The sequence below is a fragment of the Aphelocoma coerulescens genome, chromosome 1A, assembly GCF_041296385.1.
Source record: "Aphelocoma coerulescens isolate FSJ_1873_10779 chromosome 1A, UR_Acoe_1.0, whole genome shotgun sequence".
Taxonomy (NCBI): Eukaryota; Metazoa; Chordata; class Aves; order Passeriformes; family Corvidae; genus Aphelocoma; species Aphelocoma coerulescens.
The window spans coordinates 27,944,957-27,969,409 of NC_091014.1; the positions used below are offsets into that span (position 1 = coordinate 27,944,957).

At 38.7% G+C, this 24,453-nt stretch overlaps 1 protein-coding gene across 1 annotated transcript in view; it reads right to left on the reverse strand.

The window, feature by feature from the left end:
- Positions 1 to 4,395: 4,395 nt before the first annotated feature.
- Positions 4,396 to 24,453, reverse strand: part of ZNF277 (zinc finger protein 277) — a 46,193-nt gene continuing 26,135 nt past the window's right edge. Inside the window, exons 5-12 of the mRNA XM_068997396.1 lie at positions 19,741 to 19,832; positions 18,249 to 18,359; positions 16,266 to 16,398; positions 9,671 to 9,738; positions 8,399 to 8,495; positions 7,845 to 7,887; positions 5,515 to 5,689; positions 4,396 to 4,742 (exon numbers count right to left, since the gene is read on the reverse strand). Of these exons, the coding sequence (XP_068853497.1) occupies positions 4,550 to 4,742; positions 5,515 to 5,689; positions 7,845 to 7,887; positions 8,399 to 8,495; positions 9,671 to 9,738; positions 16,266 to 16,398; positions 18,249 to 18,359; positions 19,741 to 19,832 (912 nt within the window). The 3' untranslated portion in view covers positions 4,396 to 4,549. The remainder of the gene's footprint in view (positions 4,743 to 5,514; positions 5,690 to 7,844; positions 7,888 to 8,398; positions 8,496 to 9,670; positions 9,739 to 16,265; positions 16,399 to 18,248; positions 18,360 to 19,740; positions 19,833 to 24,453) is intronic.

Consider the following 24,453-nt stretch of genomic DNA (forward strand, 5'->3'; position numbering starts at 1 on the left):
TCGGCTCTGCAAAGCTGCACAGGCTGTTTACAAAGACAGACTCTCTAATGAGCAATTAGCAATTCCTGCATTATTTATTCCTAGATTGTTCTGCTATTTCCAGAGAGCATAGAAATAAAAAGTAAGTCTCCTGACATTCAGTGAAGCTGTGGCTGGAGGTGATACCAAAAGTCTGCCTGTAGTTATTCTGAGGGATTTCCACTACACACTCATGAGATGTGATGTGACAGACAAATGAATTGTATGACCTCCTCAGAATGTGAAATTTTGAAGCATTTGTTTATACTGAGAATTACATTTGCAGCATATCAGAGTTCCAGCAGTAATACTAGAAATCCGCCACTGGCATTTCTTTAGGGTGAGCTGAACGACTCTAGGATCCACAGACTACATTTATTGATTATAATGCAAGGTTAGACATCAGACCATATGTAATCTACACATGGTCAGCTTTTCAGTCTCAGGATAGTAAACCAGATGGAGAGAATTGTGTTCCAAGGTACATTTGTGGAAGAAAAATACTTTTATTTCTATCTAAATATATGCAAACACAACTGATGTATTTTTAGTTGTAAATATTCTTAATTCCCCTTCTCTTCTTATGGAGAAAGTGAATTTATCAGGGATGTAAAATATCAAATGTGAATCCAACCAAGGGGTTACATGGTAATCTCTAAAATAGTCACTTTGCATCTTCATGAGCAAGAGTTTGGCAAAAGATGCGAAATCCAATTCAAGAAGCAACTAAAAATTTCCCTGGTAGGAGAAGTCAAACTGAGCACAGCTTTGTAGGAGAAAACTTCCTAGAGAAAGGAAAAAAATTGCACTAGGATGAACAGCACATTGAATGCTCATGAAGAAAAGGGATGAATTTTACATGCAACCACTGCTGCATATATTCCTACAGCATCTGATTTTAATGACTATTACATGGAAGCAGTAATTCATTCTAGGGTTACAAATTACCTCTTCCATGTGACAATTGTTATCTAACCAAGTTTGACATACCTGGCAGAGGTAGACAACAGCATAATTTGACCAACAGATGCTTCAGCTGTACTGTAACTAAGACTCAGAAAGCATTGTGACTTAACAAAATCTCCTGGGGAAACAAAAGTATTTTTCATGTTGCCTCTTTGAAATACAGCTTTTCTCCAGGGATCTTTGATTCTCTTTGGCCTTTGCATACATATAAGTGAAATGCAAATAATGCAAGAACATTTAACACAGCATCAAATCATGAGCAAAGCCGTGAAATTTGCTGCTGTTCATTGGCAGTGGACAGTAGATGATGCCAAGGCCCATGTCCACTGTCTGCTCCAGACTTGAATTTGAGTGTGGACACTGGTAACCTTGTTTACTTTTACTCACAATTCCGTGTCTCATGTCAGATTTAGGTCAAACACTCTGTTAAATGGAAGAATGAGAGAGACCTTACCAAACAACTCACTCACTAGTAGAGATCTGACTGGAATTCAGAGGCAGCGATGACACTGAGGAAAGAGAACAGCAGAGAGACTTTTCAGAGACTTAGTCGGGTGTTTCTCACATCAGGTACCATTTAGTCAGCTAAGAGCAGACACTGACAGCTCTCACAGCATGCCAGGCAAATGTAGACAGAAACAGAAAACAGTGTCTTAAACGGAAGCTCACAGCCATTAACTCCTTAAGTCAGATTCAGTCTGCACAGACTTGTCAGACTAAACTGAGTGTGGAGAAGTATCAAAGACATAACTAAAATACCTGTAAAAAGGGCAGGAAGAATTACCAGACACCAGGACACAAGCATTTTTCTTCCTTTAACCCAGGTCCTTCTAAACATGACTTTAGACACAGAAAAGTGAGTATGTATAAGGAGTCCAGGTCTAGGCTAAGAGGAGTTATTTTAAGAAATGTTCACTGGAGTTAAACTAGTATAGATTTTTTCTTATCAATCAGAAGCACTCATTCTCCTGATCTGACTCTCTCAAGAGCATTTGACAACCCAAACTCTGTCCACTCCATGAATTACAATATTATTTTTGTTGCAATGCTTCCAAAAATACTCTTTTTTTAGAAGACCATATTTGCTCCTGATAACTGTAACAGTCATTACTGTGTCCCCTATTTGTGACAAAAAATAACTTCAGTTTTAAAACAGATAAGAGGCCAAGAATGCCTAGGGAAAATTGTGGGCATTATATGAACAAATAAGTATGCTCCAGCAAAATGTCAGGCATCATTGTGCTAAATGAAAATTCTTGATTTTTACTCTAGAAACCAAAACCCTCTCTGTGAACCTACAAAAGACTTAAACCTACTTTGCTGCCTGTTCATAACTGAAGTAACAAGCTCAACCCTAATCTGATTCCTCATGTTCCCTGTATTTCTAGTCAGCAGTTATACGCTGCTTATGAATTCTTCCTAAGTCCTTTTTTTCTCTTTACTCAAAATTGACAAGTCTCTGTTATTTATACAATTTCTCTTTAGATAGTCTCTTAATTCTACACTGAAAAATTGCTTTTTCAAATTTCTGTTAGAACCAGAACAGCAGTCACTCCATATTGCTGACATTGTTTTCATTTTGTAGGGATTTGAATGACTCAGCACCACATTCTTTATGGTTAGGAAATGTTTTGCAATTTCACTTTATGATATATCAGTAAAATTTTATGTTTCCCTTAATGTGCCCTCCTGAGATGGGCTTGCCATAAAACTCATTTGTGTGCTGCTGCCACAGTTCTTTTGTTGATTTTTCTCCATTGCTCAACACACATCACTAATGTAAGGCCCATTAACTCTTATTCCCTCCTCAGCTAAGAATCTGACTAAAAAGCAAAGACTGAAATCAATTTCTAAGCCAGGATGAAAATAACTGCTTGGAAAAAGAGAGAAAAAAAAGCAGCAACAGCCATTGCAATTACTGTATGAAATTAAGAATTTTACAAATGCAATAAGTACAGGTTATAGCTTATTTAAGATGGTCAGGACATTTTAGCTCAAAAATACTGGGCTTGTGCTTGTTCCTCCTAAATTTTTGTATCAATCCAAACATATGACTACACCTGTCCCCTTTTTCTGTCTGTATTCCCAGCACCTGCTGCACTTCTATCCCATTTCCTCTTTACAGAGACAGACACTGCTTCTGTCTGTTTCACTGTGCAGTTTATGTGGCTGATCTGTCTTACTCAGTGCATTTTCAGCATCCTGTTTTTCTAACTTATCTCCAGAGCACCAGGGCCCAAGAAAAAGTATGAAAGGGAAAGCAAAGAGAGGTGCTAGAGGGTGATGAGTAATGGCAGGAGAAAACCAGTTCAATGCAAATGAAAAGAAACTGATGCAAGTAAGATTGCAGGGTGAATGAGGTGGGACATAGAAGCTTAGCAGAACGTGGGTTAAGATCTGCACTTTAGCCCCAGCTCCCAGGGACTGCTTTATAATTCACAGTCACAGTATAAAACAACAACTCTTACTGACAGCAAGGAATTTCAGGTAACGAGGGCTGTGCAAAGGCAAAGCTACAGCTTTGAATCTTCTCAGGCAGGGAAGGGCACTGAGTCAAGACTTTCCCACTTTCAGCAAGTGCTCTAACACTGACCTAAAGAAGAAAAAAGAATGTACTAATGGTTTTGAAAGAGATTATACATATTATGGAAAGCTAAACCTGAATTCTGGAACTACTTAACATTTCAGAACAGTTAGTTTGGATCATCCTAGCAGGACCTGTGCTCTGAGCAACTTTACCCTATCAGGCCTGATATTCTTTCTGGACATGCTGAAGACTTCTGACACTTTGGGACCTTTGAAAGGAAATATGGCAACTTTACTGGACTTGAGATTTTTAGGATTTAATTTGGATTTATGTGTCTGCAATTCATAACCATACAAGAAATCTACTTTAAAGTCTTTGGATTTTTGATGCAACCAATATTGCAATTGTTCCTATGCTTTTTTAGACTTCAGACTGTCAGCTTTTCATGCAGTCAGATATTCATGGGACAGGCAGAGCTTTACTGATGTTTCTGAGTTAGTTTTCAGAATAGGCACCATGTGTCTTAAACATTGATGATTAATAATAGAGATATATAGATTTGTTTTCATTTTCTAAAGGGTCTAAGGTTAAAAATAGCAAAACTTCCTTCACACACCAGACCAAGAATTACATTTTCTGTTTGCTCTCTAACAGCAATAACACATAGAAGATTTACTCACTGGCTTTACACATTGTCTCAGTTGTTCCCACCTTTCACAAGGTGGCCCTAAAATAGAACTCAGATTCTGATTTATTCAGGAAAAATTTAAAAAAAAATGAAAAATTTTTAAGTAACACTAATGGTATTTGAAGATCCAAGCAGAAAATCAAGCAGTCAATTTTAAAATGAAGCTAAAATTTAAAGGAAGATAAACCAACAAAGCTAACACTTAAATTTTTATTTAGCATTCACTTTCTAATACTTTTCCAGTGATAATAATATTTGTGAGTTTAACTGTATACCAACAGTATTGAAAGACTGAATGTTTTTTTTGTCTTGCAGAAGAAGCACTAAAGGTCAGCCAGTGTACTTCCAGGTCAAAATTTCTCCTGACTCTTGTTCTCTTCACACAGAAGCTGATTTAAAACACTGCTCTGTTTGAGAGCTTTTAGACTGGATATATCTTCGCTCACAACAGGCACTTCTTCACTTTGATCCTCAGTTATCACATCTTCACTGTCTGACAGTGTACATAGGAGTGTATCATTTTCATAGGTAGGAAAATAATACCTGAAAGCAACAAGACATGATTACTAGACAGTTACACATCTGGTTTGAGAGGCTGACATTAGAATTTTAAAAAAGGAAAAACGAGCAAGTCTGGTTGTCTGGAATGACAGTAAACACCATACCCAAAAAATCAACTGGTATGCAAAGTGTAGAAGAGTCATGGAGAAGAGCTGACAACAGACAAGCTCTTCCTCCTATTTCTTCACCCAAATGATGTCACAACAGAGACTACAGATCCATATTTATCCCGCAACAACTGAGGTGTTTGAGTTAGAACACTCCCTGTGCTCTACCACCCAGTAGAGAGCATCACTCCCTGGACCCACACAGCCTACTTAGAGTATGAACCAGTGTTTTGTTACACTCTCTCTCTATTTTCCATGGAAAAAAATATGGGAATACAGCCAACTTGTTTTGATGCCTCAAGTTAGGTAGACATCATGCATATATCTACATTAGACATGCAAAGAAGGGGATTGATTTGGTTCTAGAACAATTTTGCAAAAACCAACTTCTCTAGTATACTGACTTGAAAGTACACATCCCACGTATGGGGACACTGCGTCCTGGATGCAACCAGAAGAGCAGTATCCCATGTTCTTTTTATCTTCAGACTGTATAGAGATTTCTGATTCTGAGTAGTTTTGAGGCCAGTAGAGTTAGGGAGCTCAGGACACTGCTGCATTGGAAAACCCCAGAACTTTCAACTTACTGTTTCATAGAAATTATCAAGTAAAAGTATAAATGCTGGAAGAAATGTATTTGCCCTTACTGTGGTTGATCCCATGTAGACCTGGCTGGCAGGAATGCAATGTGTTTAGTCTCTTCCATATGACTTATCAATCCTCCTTTGGATTCAAACTTCTCCTGGCAGTTGTAACAGCGACAGTGATGGATTTCTCTTCTGATGAAATTCACTAGCTTTACTTGCTGGTAGAAGTTCAGACCTGGAAGACATGGTAGAGAACAAGCACTTGGGCAACATAAGTCTTAATTTAAAAATACTTTCTTGGATTAAGCATAAGGATTGATCAGAGTTTACTGAAGACCAGCACTGCCTGAATGCTGTATCTTAGCAAGTTAACTGAATAAGTGTTTATTCCTAGCTGCTGGGAAACTAACCCTTTGTTTAGTGCAAAAACTGCAAACATTTTGCTTCCTCTCTGTTGAAGTCTTTAGGCTTAGTGACAGAGCTTCAGGAGGAGGCAAGTAGGTTGAGGAATATTGGGAAATGAGAGAGAGATTGACTATTGGCATTGTACCCTGGCTTCCCCGGGACAGGCCCAGCAGGTAGACAGGATGCATGGTTCCGAGGATTCCCTGTCCTCCCTCTACCTGCCTGAGCACAGTGACTTAAGGGACAGGGTGACAAGTGGTGACAAGTCCCTGCCCTGCACAGCAGGCCTGTCTCCTCTGTGACTGCCCCACCTCCCCAGGTGTGAGCCCCTGCAAATGGAACCCATCAGTGACAAGGACAATGGTTCATCCAGCATGGAGGTGTCACTGGGGTTAAGTCATCCTATGTCATCCTATGCCCTACAAAAAACTGCTCCCATAAAGGAAAAAAAGACAGGTCATTGCCACAGAAGACTCCCTGCTGGAGGGAATGGAAGACCCAAAATGCCAACCAGACTCACTTCTAGGGGAAGTCTGCTGCTTCCTTGGGGCCTGGGTTAAACGTGTGACAAGAAACCTTCCTACCCTCATGGGTAATTATCTGTTTGTGATTTTTCAGGTGGGCAGTGATGAAGTTGCAACAAGAAGTCCAAGGGCAATCAAGAGAGACTGCAGGGCCTTGGGATGACTGGTTAAGGGATCAGGAGCACAAGTAGTGTTTTCCTCTGTCCTTCCAGTTGCAAGGAATAATGAGGGAAGAAACAGGAAGAGCCAGCAGATCAATACCTGGTTCCAAGCCTGGTGTCACTGGAAGAATTTGGGGTTTTCAGATCATGTGTCAGCATGATCCCAGGCCTGCTGGTGACCGACGGGGTACACCTGTCTCAGAGGGAGAAAAGGATTCTTGCACAGGAGTTAGCAGGTCTCATGGAGACAGCTTTAAACTAGACTTGAAGGGGGTAAGGGATAAAACCAGGCCCATTAGAGATGAGCCTGGGTCAGGATGCCAGTGTGTTATGTTTGACAAGTGCTGGGTCCTGCAGTTGGGTCACACAACCCCATGCAGTGTTACAGGATGGGGGAAGCTGCATGGTAGAAGAGGACCTGGGGGTGGTGGTTGACAGCAGCTGAACATGAGCCAGCTGTGCCCAGGTGGCCAAGAAGGCCAATGGCATCCTGGCCTGTATCAGCAATAGTGTGGCCAGCAGGACCAGGGCAGGGATTGCCCCCCCTGTTTAGCCTGGAGAAAAGGGGGCTCAAGAGCGACTTAATTGCTTCCTACAGCTACCTGAAAGGAGGCTGTGGCCAGGCAGGGGTCAGTCTCTTCTTCCAGGTAACAAGTGATAGGAGGAGGTTTAAGTTGGATATTAAGAAAAATCTCTTCACTGAAAGGCTTGTCAAGCCTTGGCAGAGGCTGCTCAGGGGAGCACTTATGTCACCATGCCTCGAGGTAGTCAAAAGATGTGTAGATGTGGCACTCAGGGACATGGTTTAGTGGTGGACTTGGCAGTACTGGGTTAATGGTTGGCCTCAATGACCTTAAAGGTCTTCCCCAACCTAAATGACTCTATTCTACAGCAGAAAGCAAACATTGGCCAAACAAAGCTTCTAACTTGTAAGCAAGTCTTAGCAGGCATAATAATAATAATAATAATAATAATACTACAACAACAACAATAAAAAAATAATAATGCTTCCAAGTCTCCAGCAGCCAGACCTGGAACTCATAGAGCAGGTATGCAGGTATTGCAAAATAATCCAATGGGTCTAAAGAAAAATAGCACACATGCTTGGCAGTAACAACAGTTCCATAAAAATAAAGTGTTCTTGGCTTGCTTTTGTAAGCTGGCAGAAACAGTTTCCATAATGGAAAAGTTAAATGTCTCTACAAAAATAAAACCAATAAACTTGTTTTCCACTATTCTTATGATGTGGTTTTCTCCACAGTAGTGGCAAATGCTGACAATTACAGCACCTCTTACTCACCATGCTCTGACTTTATTTTAGGAAAGTGAAATCCATGTGATTTCTGGAGGAAAAAAAAAGGGAAGAAAAAAAAATCTTATTTCCACTACTTCTACTATTCCAAGTTAAAAACAGCTCAGCTTTTCATGGGCTGACACAGACATATGCATATAGACACACAAACATGAATACATGAAACAAACCCCAAAAGTTTTGGTTCATCAGAAACTTCCATATTCGTATTTCATACTGTTAAATAGTTCATTAAAACTGAAACATAGATGCTAACGATAAAATATATTACATCACAAAACCACTATGATATCAAAGATGCTATTTCTTTACTGTCTGCAGCAGTCTGTACACTCATAAGTAATAGCCAGTCATACTCTTAATGTAAAGCTTGACTTCTCTGCATGTTTTAGTAACAGACACTGGAGGTGCATGCAGTACTTTGGTTCTGTGCTGAAGAGGGCATTCTAATGCAGCAGCTCATTTGACCTTAATAAAGATGTTACAAACATAATTTTTAATTCCAAAGTGATGAAAACACTGTTACTTAAAAGAAGTCTTACCTGCATGTGAAGATACAGTTTTTCTGTGGTGTCTGCTTGTTGTTCACAAAACAGGCAAACTGCACACACAGGATGCTCTTCCCAGTCAGACCAGTCTCTTATGAATAAAAGTCAAAAAGATTCATTTAGTTGTGGACAAGAGAACAGACGTTTTGAGAAAGGGCAATTTAAATTATACTTTCACAACACTAGAAATAAATCCAGAGAAACAGAATACTTTAAAGGGGTGGAAAAGAGAGTGGATTTATAGCTGGATACATGATTACAATCTGGTGTAGAGTCTAAACAAATAACAAATTTGAAAACAACTGAGCAGTTAATGTTAATGTTGGATAATTCCTGTGCAGACAGGCATTAAATCCTACTTGAAACTGTCTGCACTAACAAACAGAATATTAACTTCAATTTCTATCCAGTTTGGTAAGTCATCAAATATTGCTTTCAGTGTTTATTTTTCGGAGGTCTTTAAAAATTCTTTTCTACCTTTCTAATCTTTCAATACACCAGCCAAAGTCATAATCATTGGGCAGAGCTAACTCTAAGTGTTATTTACTTATGAAATATTAATTACTCACTTATGCTGCATTTAGACATGTACACAGAGAATACCTAAGCATCTGTTTAAACCCTAGTACTGCTGAGAGATAGAACTATTACTGACAACCAGGTAGAGCCATGTAAAATTAACCTCAAGTCTCAGAGGGAACCAGGAAGATCAAGGACCCTGATACCCATAAATTACTTCCTGCTTATTCCATTTTGTATGGCCAAGGAAACCACCTCTGCAGTGATCTGAGGGCCTGGACCACAGAAGTATGCAGAGGAGGTGGATGTTGCTCTCAATCAGCACTGTTGAGAAGCTTCCTTTGAAATCCTTCCTTAATCTCTAGTTACTACCTTTTTATCAATTTTTTTCATACAATTCCTTCCTCATACTGACATTTTTGATGCTTACTTCTGATTTTTAAATTTGAGCAAAAGCCATTCAATGTTTTCTGGTACAGAAGTAAAAAATAATGCATTTTGTCTACATCTTTACAAACCCAGAAGGCTCTTGTTTGAGCTCTAGGGAAACAACAGGCTTGTGGTTAAAGTATGAAGTTTACAACTGTCATTGCTGAGAAGTGTTTTTAATGAGGACAATTTGGAGTTGATTTGATTGGCTTAAATGAATTTAAACTGTGGGCTAAATGTGCACAGCATTTTCCCTGAAACTACTTTAAAAATAATGGTCCTGCAAGTCTGTGTAATGGGCACATAAGTAACTCTTACTCTTCTAGGTTATCTAGTAATTCCCGGTCGTCCTCTGACTGCACTTCCTCCCACGACTTTCCAAATTCCTGGGGGGAAAAAAATAAATGAAAATAAAAAACCATTTCCCAATACTCATCACACATTGTCACTCAACTGAATGAACATCTCAGAAGTCACAATCAATATCTTACTTTGGATCACTTCAGTTTTGCTGTGAATAAAACGTAGTCATACAACACTGCTATACTAAGAATTTTTGAAATAAGAATTATTTTCATCTTTTAACAGGGCATTCCCCACACTACAGCTGAGAGGAAGATGATTTGGCACAGAGATCTCAAGAAAACCAGTGTTGCAACACTTCAAAGGTATTCCTGAGGTGGGTGTGTTATCACAGTCAATTTTGCCCTCACACTTGCTCAATCCAATCTGCCTACCTTGCTTTTCATGCAGCATGTGCTGCTTAATGCAGCTGTCACACCTGAGGCTTCAGCTACACCAGTCAGTGCCTGTACCTTGTCCAAGGCTGTGCCAATGAGAACACGGTGTAAACTTAGCTACGTAGTGCTCCAGAAAGGCGGTGTGAGCCAGGGCACAGCCCTCTGAGCTAGACTCCAGTTTGTCTTCCCTCCTCTTCTCATACATGAACGTAAGCACATCTATTCATGGTGTTCTGTTCTTCCTTTTACTTTTTGTGTTGTTTATTTATACCTTAAAGACCTTCAGCACGAAGTATATCACAATACATTTGTGCAGCGTTCAGCACAATGGCAGGCACTCTCAGCATGACTGAGATACAAATAACAGGCAATAAAAAGCTGAAGGGCTCTGCTCAAATACCAGCAGTGATCTTTAGCTAGTGTTTTTCTTTCCTTGGATTCTTCTTGTCTTTAAAAATAAACCCAAGAAAACTAACCATTAATCAGAATAGTATTTTTGAACCCATACTTTTGATGGCTGTGGAGGGTTCACAAAGATTATAGTTGACAATCTTGTCCCCATTAAAAAAAAGAGGCAGATAATAAAAGGATAATCCTTTAATTGATTTTATTAAAATATTCCTACTAATAAATATATTTAATAACATCTAGTAACAAGTATGATTATTGCCTTTATGGTTGTTTGGAAAAAGAAGAAAAAGATATCCATCATTTAACAATTTAATGAGAATTTTTAAAGTTGCTAGTGTCTATCAGGAAAACGATGGACAATTGTCTCTAGACAGCTCTAAACATAATGTCATCATATATTACAGAATGAAAATTCTGTAATTAATTCAGTGATACTACATACTAGTGTGTAAGCTCTCTGAGTGAGAGGGGAGACTGATTAATGTCACCATTACTGTGAGAAAACATGAAGCCATTAACACCTCTCACCACATGTTCTCCCAGCTGCACACCAGTTTCCTATGTCTGCTAATGTTAACACCTTAATGAGCAGATAGTGGCTCACAACCACTACAAAATGAAGACCAATGCTCACTATTTTTTCCCTTTACCAGCTCAAAGTATATCAGCATATGTTCAAAACAGCAGCCAATATTAAGCTTCACCTTTAATTAAAGGTGAAAGGGAAAAAACATGCACGAGCTTTGTTATTGCTGCTGTTTCTTTATGGTTTTTCTGTGAAGAAGGCAGAGAGGGATCTTGTAAGAGGTCTCTGTTTCCCTCATCTATTTATATTCAGAGGAGAAAAAAAAAGGAAAAAGCAAAAAGCTAACCAGGTCTTGTATCACTGGAAAATTGCATGGTGAATGGATAACTAGGAACACTGTGATGAAAGTGCCAAGAGACTGAATCTGAGCAATTGGGTGGAAAAGAGCTCTTTGAAACATTCTTAAAAATCTTTCAGGTTTTTTTTTTAATTTTTCCTTTTTTTAACAGTTTTTCAGTTCTCCAGCTTGATGGGCATCTGGGACCAACGGTGCCTTTTTTAAGTATTCAACTTTCTTTGCTTTTTCATCCAAGATGCAAGAGCTCCCAGGAATGATCTCTAGAGATTCCCAAGAAATTCTTAACAAAACCAGAGAAAAAATGAGACTTGACATTGTTAATAGTTCAAACACTAGAAAATGCATAATTAAAAAAACCCTGAAGGCCTTGCTACATATTCTAGAAAAAACAACTTTTTCTTTTAAATACTTACTGTGTACCTCACAGAGAGGATGATTCTATAGAAAAGTGAGGAGAGCATGCAAATGTGTGTGGTTTGATAATTTCCTCTTCCAAAATGTAGTCTAAAGGCACAGAGATGAAACGCCTCACTGGCAATTTACCTTCTCAGCTTGAGAGCAGGCAGAAAGTCTGTGTGCCTCACTGATGCAACACACCCCCGCTTGAAAAGAAGTGCTGAGATGGGAGAAACTAGAAACAGCAGCTGGTATCTCAAGCAGTGTTCCCTAAAGAGCAGTTCCTGAACTACATGCAAATGGAGTTCCAGGCCTGCGGAACTCAGAAACTCCAAACATATGTTGATTTCCCCTGCAAATTTTCTGTCACCCTTCTTCTCACCTGTCCTGCTGTGATCATCTGAGTTATCTTATCTGTTTTATATTGCTGCAGAACTCGAGATGGCCTATCAGGAGGAAGAGATGGCCTTACCCCAACATTAGTTAATCCACGTTGGATGAATTTCAATATGAAGCATTCCCCCACTTGTCAGTGGAAACTGGAATGGAAATCCACTTGGGGGATTTTACTAAGTCTTGAACTGTCACCAGCTGAAGAAGGGTTTCCCTTTACTATTTTACAAAATACACACCGTGTAAATCAAAAGAGGCTAAATATAAGAAGTGACTCTGTAACAAAATTCTCTTCCCCTGTCCCCCAACAAATAATAGTGATGATCTAGAGCTTGGAAATAAGGAGAAAACATCTTTTTTTCTTTGAGGAAAATAAAGGCTTTATGAAACAAGTTTTCTAGTAAGTAGTAGGTATCATTTTTCAGCTGCCTATCTTAGTTATAAGTGCATTAATTACAGTGATGTTACATACTGTAGACACATGCCATTAATCAGTTGGAAAACAGACATCTGTGCTTCCTACAAAGGATACTCTATACCTAAAAGTGCTGCTGGTAACAATCAGTGAATACAGAAGGGAAGGCCTTGCCAGTCTGGGTTTGCCTCAGTTCCTCTGGGAATAAGAGAGTTTTAATATTGCCTTCTATTCTTTTATGGCCTCCAGCAGGCACCACAGACTACAAAGTTCTTCCCTTTCCATTTTTACTTGGCTCTTTGTGCAAGGTGAGTCATGGGGCCACAGGATAATACAGGCAGAGAAACAAGAAAATTAAGTTGGAAGGTTTTTTTTTTGAAGAAAAGAAAAATAAGGTAATGTACATCGATATATCATGGATACATTGTTGCTCAGTTCTTCACACTCTAGTACCAGTTTGTCTCTCTGAGTTAACACTTCAAGCCTTTCTGAGTAGGACTGGCATGATCTTCCATACTTACACAAGAGATAAAAGACCTCCAAATCCACTGGGGAAGTGACCACACTGCCCTTCAAGTTATTTGATTAATTGCAAAACTCTCTCTGTAATTCAACATAACTACTTAATAACAAGATTTTGATACTTGCTTATGAAAGAAATTATCTGTGAGCAACAGAACATGTCATTGATATGGAGGCAGAAAAATAAATGATATGGAGATAGATCATGACAGAAGTCACAGAATATCAAAATATTTACACAAGAACATGCACTTACACTACTCACTGCTATGCCAAATTGGAAAGTAAGGGTAGGAAATTGCCAACACACAGAAAAGCAACTTTATGTTATGAAAACAGATTCTCCCAACTGCACTACAAACACAAGTGAAGTCGAAAGCAGAATGGAGGGAAAGGAAGAAGGCAGGCAAGTCTACTGCTCTAAATGAAATCAATGGGAGCTGCGCCATCAGCTTAAAAAGACAAGAACTGGCCAGAAGACCATGAGGCAATTCAGCATTCTCAGGCCATCTGAACAACAAGCCCTTAAAACTTCTCAGTACAAAAGCCACAAAATAAAGGAAACTGCCAGTTGCAGCTTAATAAGACTGTTTTATGCACTGTTTGGTGAAGATAACATGTAATGGAAAATTATAAAAGAAGAAAAATAATGTCTCTAAGATGGCTGTAATAAGGAACTATTCATTTAAATAGCTTAAGATCCAGTTGCTGATGGAAAAGCTTTATGATGCACATCCTAAAGGTAAAGTGGATAATACTGTGACAGTACTGATTAGTTTTATAATCTTTTTCTGATGAAAAAAAAAACTTGATCAAACTGGCATATAGAAAGATCAATATTCAAACGTCTGTGAAAACATAAAAAAACCAGCTAAATTTTATGCCTACAGCTTTAGGTTAAGGTGAATTCAATAGCAAATTTTGAAACACTACATCTGTCATTTCAGATATGATATGTAAACCATGTCTGTGTCTTTGAAACTGTTAATTCCCCTGGACATTTAGAGCAATGTGAAGCACAGATCTCTAACACTCATTGATAAAAATGAGTAAATCTTGATAGTACACATGAAAAGAAAAAATTTCTAGGAAGTTGTGAGGTGTTAGGGGAGAGGAAGCAAAATCACTACATCAAGTCATTACAGAAAACAGACCTTGTGTAACATCTAGAATTTACTGAATACAGACATAGCTTAAAAAAACCCATCCTATCACATTTAACATAATCTACTGCAGAACATGTACGTGCAGTACAGAATATTTCTTCCTTACAATGTAAAGGCCCATCTACTGAACTCCTAGCGAACAAACTGAGGTTCTTCCTTTTATTCTTTTTGTCTCTGTGTAAAAAAAAAAAAAGGGGTGTCAAATGCTGTTTGGAAAGTAAACACTTTCCACTATGTAGGAACATTCCTAAAAATTTCCTGTGTGCAAATATACATTTAATAGTGAGCTATGTCATAAGTGTTCAAGACAGAGTTTTTAGTCTGTTTTCAATCTTTATTTTAAAAAGTCTTTTCTTTAAAAGAAAAAATGTCAGAAATTCTGACGTGGATACAATCTGAAGGATCAGAAAGACTGAGTGGAAACAGTCCCCTGAGGAGAGTGAAGTGTAGACAACTGAAAATGTGTGGAAAGACAACATGGCTGTAGCAGAGCATGTAGAGCCAGACAAAGAACTGTGATCATTCAAGCATGTCCCAGAAGATGTACTGGAACAGATCTTGCACATGCAGTGCCCACTGCCCAATTTTAAACATTTCAGTGGTTTGACATAGTTAATTGAATTCTATTTACTATTGTCTGTAATTTCAAGGACCTGAAAGAACACACCCCTGAGTGATGTTACTCAGTGACCAACACCCGAGCTGGCTCAGGCTGGCACGTGAAGACACTCTGCAAAGTCCTGCCCAGAATCCCAGCTCCAGGAAAAGGGGAACCAAGGCCCTGACTGTAAAACAGTTTGCATGTTCTGTGGCCACGTAAGCAGCACTACTCAGACCACGTCTCGATGTGCAAATGAATGCAAATTAGAGACAAAAGGTAATTTTAAAAAGATAACAAGTTCTGAAAATATAGTATTATGTGCAGGACAAGCAGAGAAGAAAGAAACTATTAAAATCACTTAAAACAATTACATTAAATTAAAATCTGTTAACTTCCAAAGGAGAAGTAAATGCTCAGTTCTGTTGAAGATCTAGAAACATCTACCCTACAGGATGTCACAACTTTTTCCTCACTGTACAGCAAATGCAGGTCAGTTTTCAAAGTTGTGATACTTGAATATTGAGAAAAAACCCCACAGGTCTCAGGTCATAGATCTTTGGAAGAAAAATATAAGATATCACCAAGGGAACTCATTTTATCTTGGGTAGAAGGGACTTGGCAGAGCATTAAACATACAAATTTTTGTTCTCAGTTTTAAAGTAAGACCCATGGAGAGAAATTAAAGGGAAAGAGTAGGTAAAATGGTCAAGAATATGGTCAAGGTTTATAACCTGGATATTAGCACATGTAGAAGGCACAAAGACTACTTCAGGTGAACTATAGTTATTTCTGGGACAGAACATAGCAGCTTTTGAAGCAGCTCCTATATTCGTGTGTTGAAGGCAGCAAGTGAAAATCTGTTACATACACATGCACACACTCTCAAAGGTCTGAGATAAAAAAATATTTAGCAACATACACCTACCTGGAGGCTAAAAACTAACTTTTTTTCTTTCATATATCATCTTTCATTTTCCTCTTCTTTGCATTTAATTTATGCTCTGAAGAGCACTTCCAGCTTAAGGTTTGTAGAAAACGAGCTCAAAGCCAACTGCTTTAAGTTAGACCTCCATTTACTTCATTGCTCTATCTCACTTTCCCCTTCTGTTACTAAAGCAGAGACTGAGCACTAATGACATGATGATTAGTGTCTCTTCAAGCTACATTCTTGCATCTCTCAAAATCAAATCTCAACAAAAAATGTTTACCAATGCTTAGTTTGACAATCATCCAGAATATCATGCCATAAATGAGCATACTTCTTAAGAATCCTTCAAATGATTTTTGACCTTTATACTAATTGCTGGTTTGGATTTATTCACTTTTAACTAGATAATGTCTGTATCTCTTCAGTCAATTTGCTATTTATTCATAGAACTACTTACCAAGTAATTAATGATATAAAATTTATCATATTCTTTGTTTTTGGCATTGATTCTGCGATGCTGCTTCTTTCTCATGTGATCTTTAAGTGTGTTTTTGTCTCTGAAGACTTTTTCACAGTATAAACACTGTAAGCTAAGATAAAAAGGTAAACAGGTCAACATGTTAAAATGAAAATAGTACAAAATAATAAACTTAAATAAGATGGAGTTACATATAGGAAGATTAACCTAAGCATGTCAGAGCAAACTAAAAGTAACAGAAGGCTTATTTGAAAGAAAAAATTATAAGACAATCTTAGATCAGAGTAGAGTCAATCAAACATAGAAATAACAATGACAGAAAATGAAAAATATAGTTAACAAAAAAGTTTACTGTTTTCCCCATATGCAAAGTGGGAGAAAAGTGATTATCCAAAATTGGCACAGAAAGGCTTCTGACTGCTCAGTGTGTGAGCTCTATAACTCAGCATGGACTTACACTGAGATCCAATCCATCCGTAATGGCTTCTTTGTAATTCAGAGTGAAAAAACCAAACTCTGAACATACTACTTAGCTTTTGAAACAATTTAAATTAGCTAAACAGAAAGTTTTTATAGTTCTACCTCAACAGGGAGGGTAAATGGAAGTTTGCCAGGGTGGTCAACAGGTTTTGAAATCCCAAGAAATAAAATTCAGTTAAGTAAATTCATATCCACACTCACACACACACACAGAGTTTTATGTAATTCATAGATAGACATATATACAAATATTTACATGCATATATGTACATAGACATGAAGTATTATATAGGTGTATATATACATTACTCAAGAAGGTGAAAACATTCATTAAAAAAAGAGAATTTTACCACAGTATGTCTTCCAGAGCAATTCAAACAGAACCTAAATTTATGCACTGCCTTAGATCAGCATCACAGAACTGTTTTGGTTCCAGATTCCCCTCAGCTCTTTTGCGTGGAGCAGGAATTCAGGATTCTCAGTATCATTTTGCCTTCCAAGACATTTAAGAAGTTTTGAGTTCTCCCTGTACTTGCAGACTTCAAATCAATACTGCATTGCTGGTGAATCATAGGTCTGATGGTAGAATACATCTATGAATTTTACTATCTGCTTTGCTCCACCTGCCAACAGCGAAGTGTTTGCTCTACTCGAGAAAGGCATTCCCAGGAAGAGTACAAAAGGCTTTCCAGCAGCATACATAACGTAGTCATCTTTTCCTGAAACAAGATTTTTCTCCTCTAGTAATTTATGTTCAAGTACTATTCTACTAGCATAGCTAATAAGCCTATTCTTAGCAGTAGGGAGATGGCCTTTCACTACTCTGGACATAATTTCAGCATGCGCATTAACTACAGAGAAGGTCAGCTTTGAGAAAACTCCCTCTAACTGAAAGCCTCAGGTCCTACTGATAAACAGCAGAGCTGCAAATTATCAGTAAGCATGGTAATTCAGTGCATTAGGCAACACCAGTGATAAAAGAAAAGGCATCCTTAATATGTCTTCATTTCTGGAAAAAGTTAACATGTATCTATCCCCTTCTGCTCTGGGCTTACTCTGTAAGCAGTACAAAAGGGAGAGACCAAACATCCCATAGTAATGGTATATGGAGGCAAATGAAGACTGGCACAAGGACTCTGTATCCAGTGATTAATGAGATGTTTAACAAAAAGTTTGTTACGATGAGAAAGAACATTAATGCTAACAGTTGTGAGAAAAAGGCATGTGCTACTACTGATGTCAAGGGAAACTGTGCAATGCATAACTGAAACACTGCACTTGACTTCATACTATGAACTGCTATGAATTAGCTTTCAGTAAGTCAACAAAAAGACTTCTAAGAGGACTCACAATAAACTTACATGCTCTTTTTGCTTCTTTGTAACTAGCCACAAATGTGGAATTCATTTTTACCTACTATTTCCAAGTTAAAAGAAATATGACCCAAGTTTATTGAAAACAAACCAAGAAAACTCTACTTACTTGTCAAGCTTCCCCTGTAATACAGCCAAAAACTCACAGCAGTTCACAATGTTATCTGGCAGTCCAATGTTAAAGGCATGCTCTCTTGCCATATGATTGAGAAGGACAGATCTACAAAAGACATTCAAATAGAATGTTACATGTTTTTGGATACACGTGAGAATTATTCAATTAGTGATTTAAAATACACCAATGGCTCTAAAATTGCATAAAAGCCAACATTAAATAAACAGTAATAGTCTTTCTGCCACTGCTAGGAAAAAAAAAAGCAATTTTATTGAAACAAGAAGTTTTTCATTTTCAGCTCTGCTGATTGTTCAGCAACATTTCAACTGCTCAATGCACGCGCATGATACATAATCCTTTAAATGAAAATTACAGTATAGTTTATTTTGACCCTCACTGTTAGCAAAGCTCATTCATTACCCGGTATAAGTAAATCACATTTCAAACAAGCCTCTTGAGAAACATTCTAAAAAGCCATTTGTCAGACTTCTCTATGCTGGTTAGCAGAGCAGAAATTCTTGGATGTGATGTGCTTTTACATCAATACTGCTTCACACAGCACTAGCAACATGAAAGGCACTCAAAAGTGTACACAAATAAACAGAGTGGATGTTCAAGTAAGATAGTCCTCTAACAGAGATGTACTGGTTAATTCCTTAGGTACCCAACATCTCTATATGCCTCAGCTTCTGCTTTTGGGGACTAAAGAAACATCCGAATGTTGGCACTTTGCTTTTACCATAGTCCAGGCATGAATTTCAAACGTGCACTCTGCCTGTCAGACCCAAGAGGAAGCAGAGGATGAAGTTCCTGGGGGCTGAACGATCTGAGCTTCACTGCACCAGACAGTAGAGAGGGATACTCATAGAACATTGGGATGACCTGCAGGAATATGACCCCAGGTTCTTCTACCCTTCCAGATTACCAGAACTACCCACACAAACAGACTTAGCCTCTCCCACTGAAACTGATTTACTCTGAATAAACAAAGTTTCTTTGGAGCATGCACTTCAATGCAATTCTTGCTTGTACTTGACTGATGCTGTAAAGCACTCTGTTCTCACTCTAATTTTCCTCTCCTCTTTTTCACTTGATATTCAAATTCACACTAGTTAGGTGAGCTTTAAATAGGAAAATGTACAACTGGATAAAAATATTTTTTAACCATCACACTGGCTTACACAGCTCTCCTTGTCGCTGAAACAGCTACCAAAAAAATGTTTCTCTTTAAAATGGTTCATTCCCAAATCCAATGTACTGTGTAGTAGAAATAATTGCACTGGAATAAATAAAAAGGTTTGAGAAGTAGGACAGGATCTATTTAAAATGGCACTTCAGTTGAAAGAAATACTTAAACTATATTTTAGAGTTAATTCTGAGTCCTACCATTATGCATTGACTGGTTCAATGACATTGAAAACATAAAAAAAGATGCTGAGTAGATATCAAAAAAATAGAACAAAAGCAAACAGGGCAACAAACAAACCTGTTTCCTGTGAATTCTTGATCACAGAACATACATACACTATGAAAACTTGTGTCATATCTCTCTTGTTGTTGCTGTTCTAGAATTTCTCTCTATGAAAAGAAACAGATATAGTCATTCAGACAAAACCATTCCATCACATAAGCTTATTATACATATTTATCCCTACTGGTAACAATGAACATACAAAATTCAAATGTTCTGCTGACACAAACCATGTTAGTATCTTTTGAGTGTGGGTTCTCACAAAAATTCCAAGTTTTTCCAAAGGCAGTATGCATCCCAGTTAAGTTCCAGTAAAATTCTCTTAACTTTATATACATGGTGCACGGAAATAAATACAATCCACAGTGAGATCTTGTGCAACTATTTAAATAATTCTGTATGAAACCTGTCAAGTTTATTGGTTCTACCTGTGATTCAGGCTTACCTCTGGTAACAGTGAGCAGGTTTATGGGTAACCACCTAACACCCAGTGGAATGACAAACTCAGTGGCTAATTGCAGGCAACCTAGAGGGCTATTTTCTAATACAAGACACAGCCCTGGCAGTTTCTGTAAGAAGCTGTGGCACATACAAACCCAGGGAAAAGGAGAAGGTCATTCCCTTAACCCTGGTTCTGTTTAGGGCAACAGGCTAGGTCAGACACTTTACAACACTTGGTGCACTTTCCTAACAACAACAAAATCAAGCAGCAGGTGATTTGTCTCTGTTGCTGTAACAGCAGCAGTGTAGTTATACTGTGGAGTTACTATGCACTTCAGATGGAAAGGCCATAATCATCTGGAACATGAAAGAATCAATGTCTGGATTAAAATTTAGCATATTTTCAGCCTAGCAACATACTACTCTGTACTTGTGTTTTAAGTACTGATAACTGGGAAAGGATTTAATTTCTGTGCAGCACAGAAGGGCTACTGCCTGCTTTCTGACATGGGGGATCATGACTGAATTTCTTAGGGGATTTTCTCAATCTCTTTATCTCTTCAGAACCTGCAGTGAAACTTTGTTTTTCCCACCTGCCTCTTTAGTAACTCTTTTATGTGTATTAAAGCACAAATTTGTTCACAGGGTACATCTGAACTACACTCAGCTATGCCTCTTGGATAAACTCCAGAGAAGGTAGAAAAGAAATGAAAAGAGAAAAGAAAGGAAAGACACACCCCCTGAACCCCAGAAGAAATGAGAGGAAGGCTTGAGCTACTGTCATGAAAGGCCCCAATGTGTCCTGCAGTGCAGACAGGCTGGTGTGGATGTACTACACCACATCCTGCTGCCCACTGAGAGGTGGCAGGAGGTGACACTGGTGGGCACGTAAATGTGCTGTCTGCTTCTCTTCCACAAAAGCAGCATGCTGCACCCAGTGAGGGGCAGTGGGGTGATAAGATGCCTGTCAAGAGCACAGGAGAGTGCTGCACCTGAGGTGCACTTGGTCTGGGGTCCGTGGATGCCGGGAGACATGGGCACACTGTGCCACAGCTCGTTCCAGGGCCCATATTCAACCTCATCACTTGGGAACTGTAGCTGTTGCACATCAGCTAAGAGTCTGTTACCCTGAAAATACAGATGCTGGGGCTTTCCTGTTTGTTTTTGTACTACAAGGTGTACATTTAATGTTGGAGTCATACTCAGCAGCACCTACTCACATTTTAGGCTGCATCTGCTCATGTCCTGCTGCATTATGCAAAACGTCAGCTCACAGAAATGTAAATTCCTATTTTTTGGGGCTGACTCCGGAAAGAGGTGAATGGAGCACACCTTGTCACAGCCCTTCAGCAGAGATGCAATTAAGTAAGACTGCTCCATGCAGGCAGTGAACATCCCATTCCACGTCAGTAGAAACTGGGGCTTTCTCTGATATGTGGAGCTGCCCCCTCTCTCCACTCAGCAGCATGTTTGACCCTGTTTGGCTAACCTTGGATTTGAAACTATTATAAACGTAGTTTATTTACTTTGTAAAAAGCACTGGAAACAATCCAAATGGAAATCAAAAGTGATCATGTCCAGTTTGGATAGAAAGGGTTTAAACACCCCCAACCCTCATCAATGATATTCCAGTGTAGCTTCTTGATTTTCATTTACTAGGAGGAAAAAAAGTTTTCTGCTGTATTTGGCTGCCTAACTCCAGATTGCTTACTGAGGCCCTTGTTAGCAGCTGCTCTCAGTTATGTCTGAGGAGGAAGGAGAAGCATACTGTATTCTCCATACAGACAATGCTACTGCTACTTCACTCTCTCACCCTTCCCATTTCCCCCTACACTGGCATGCTTGGCAGCTGGGAAGCTTTGACTAATCCAGCATTGTTGCTTTACCAATTTACTCAACAGATTTGAAAAAATATTTTCCAAGGTAGACCCTCCTTTTTTTGAAATATTGGCATCTTTCATTGCTAGAGGGAACTTTCCAAACCAGAAAGCATATCTGATACTTGGACAGGTGAGGAATTAAAAGCTCCAGTTCACATCAAATACAGCAAAAGCAACAAGGCTGCTCTTCCCTACAGACATTTCCAACTCTCTATTTCACTGCTGGGACTCTGAAGGGAGAACAGCAATTACAATAACTTACATAAAACAGAGATTTTTCTGAGCAGAGACATTCTGGTAATGAAAGGCAAGCAGAAACTGAAGTGATGAGGCAGGAAATGAGCAATTTGCTTAAATACTTGCACCAGCTTCCAACCTCCTTGAATGTCTGGGGATGTCAGCATTAATTCATTTTGATACTAACACAAAGATACCCAAAACACTTCAAAAAATGTGTTTGTTTCCTTTATTTTTTTCTTCTATTTTTTCCTGTACCTCACCCTTGATTCTAGCTGACTCCACAGAGATTGGGTTCCAAATGAACATTGGAATGACTAACTGGGACAGGTATAAGGGATTGTTCCCCTAGCTGTCTGTCCCATTTGCTCTTAGGTTCTTCCTTTCATCACTACTGCTTCTCTTCTTGAGTTGACTCAACTACTGAAGTGATACAGGCTAAAACCTACACCTGAAAAGGCTGTAATCAATGACAGGTCAGATGACTTGGATTTTGAAGGATACTCTGACACTGATGTAGAAGACACAGCTCATTCAGGAAGCTGAGTCAATTAAAACAAAAGGAGGAAGAGTTTCATGGTATGATGAAAACTAACTATGTAAAGATGTATGAAAAGAAAGAGGGCTGAAATTGCATTAGACACATACCACAGGCTGCCAAGCTGAAGCAGGTGAAAGGTGAAGTTTGTTTGAACTAAGACAAGCAAAAGAAGATGGAGACAGGCTAACACAGTAAAATGAAATAGTGAAAACTGACCTTCCCCTACCCCCAAATACATTAGAAATAAACAGCAAAGAAGAGCAGAGATCTGATGCAGCAAGAGACCAAACATGAGCAAAGAGGAATGTTTGGAACATTGAGTCTAATTTTGTCACAACTGTTAAAGAAATGTATTTAAAACAAAAGAAAAAAAGAACCAAGATGAGCAAAGGATAAGAAAAGGTTAAAGGTTGGACATTATATATATTCAGATCTGACATAATTTACCCAACAGTCATTATGGAATTAGATAAAACTATTTCTGACCATTAGGATGACAAGTCTTCATAAACCCATAGAGGATGAGCAAGATTCCAGAGCACTTGAGAAAAGCAATTAAATACCCAACACAGACAAAGAAGGGCCTACAGAATTCAGAAGTAGGTATTAACATGCTGACATTGCTATCTACTCTGTAGGCACTTCTGATGCTGCATTACACTAAACTGGGCTAACAACTCCATCCCTTCCAATGTATAGCTTCAACTTCCTGAACCTCATCTCAGCTTAAGATTGTGACAAACTGGGGATCATATGAACAGCACTTCCTGGGAAGCTAGTACAGCTTGCAGTCTTGGTGAAGACTCCTCTTCAGGGTCTTTACTTATTGGGAGAAAGAAAAGCCTCTTCACCTAAAACTAGGTGAATGTCAATTGACAGGTGAACAATTAAATACATGAGAGCAAGACAAGGTCAGTGCTGTTGTACGAAATACGTATTTTCAAAAAAATAGTTTGAGGATGTTACATTTTTTACATAAAGAAACACACAAGTGGCTTATATTGACACTGCCCCTCCATGTTCCTCTAGTTTTGCTGCCAGGACTTCCTTGCCTGGTACTGCTGCACAACTATCAATTCTTTGTCAAGACTTTGTTTTTCTGAAAGACCGTATCTCTTTTGTATTTCACAGCCTTGTCAGCTATTTCGGCAAGCTGTGCTCTCTAACCTACTTCAGGCTCATTCCTTGGCCTCTCTCAATACATCACAGTCACCATTATGTCTCGGCATGACATCCACCTTGGCTAGCTCCCTGCTGCAATACAGCCTGAAATGTTCCTAAACTGGAGTTTCAAAACTGCAGAATGAAATGCTTCAGGCAGCACATTTTAAAGACAGCATTTGTCCTTGTTTGGGCTTGCTGTTGGAGACAGCAGTTAGGATTCAAAGGATACAGAAAAATCACCAAAAGTTGTATGGTTCTGGTCTCATGAGTCCATTTGCCAGCTCATTCTTAATTGCTGGACTTGTCTGGAGTTAAAAGGCTTTACAAAGCAAAATAACTATTTAACTTGCAAGACAACGCTCGGATTGCAGCAAAAGGAAATGAAAAATAAACAGACTTTATTGCTGTAACTAACGCAGTGACTCCATTAGCCCCAACTACAGCTGCAGCTTGATTTCACATAAT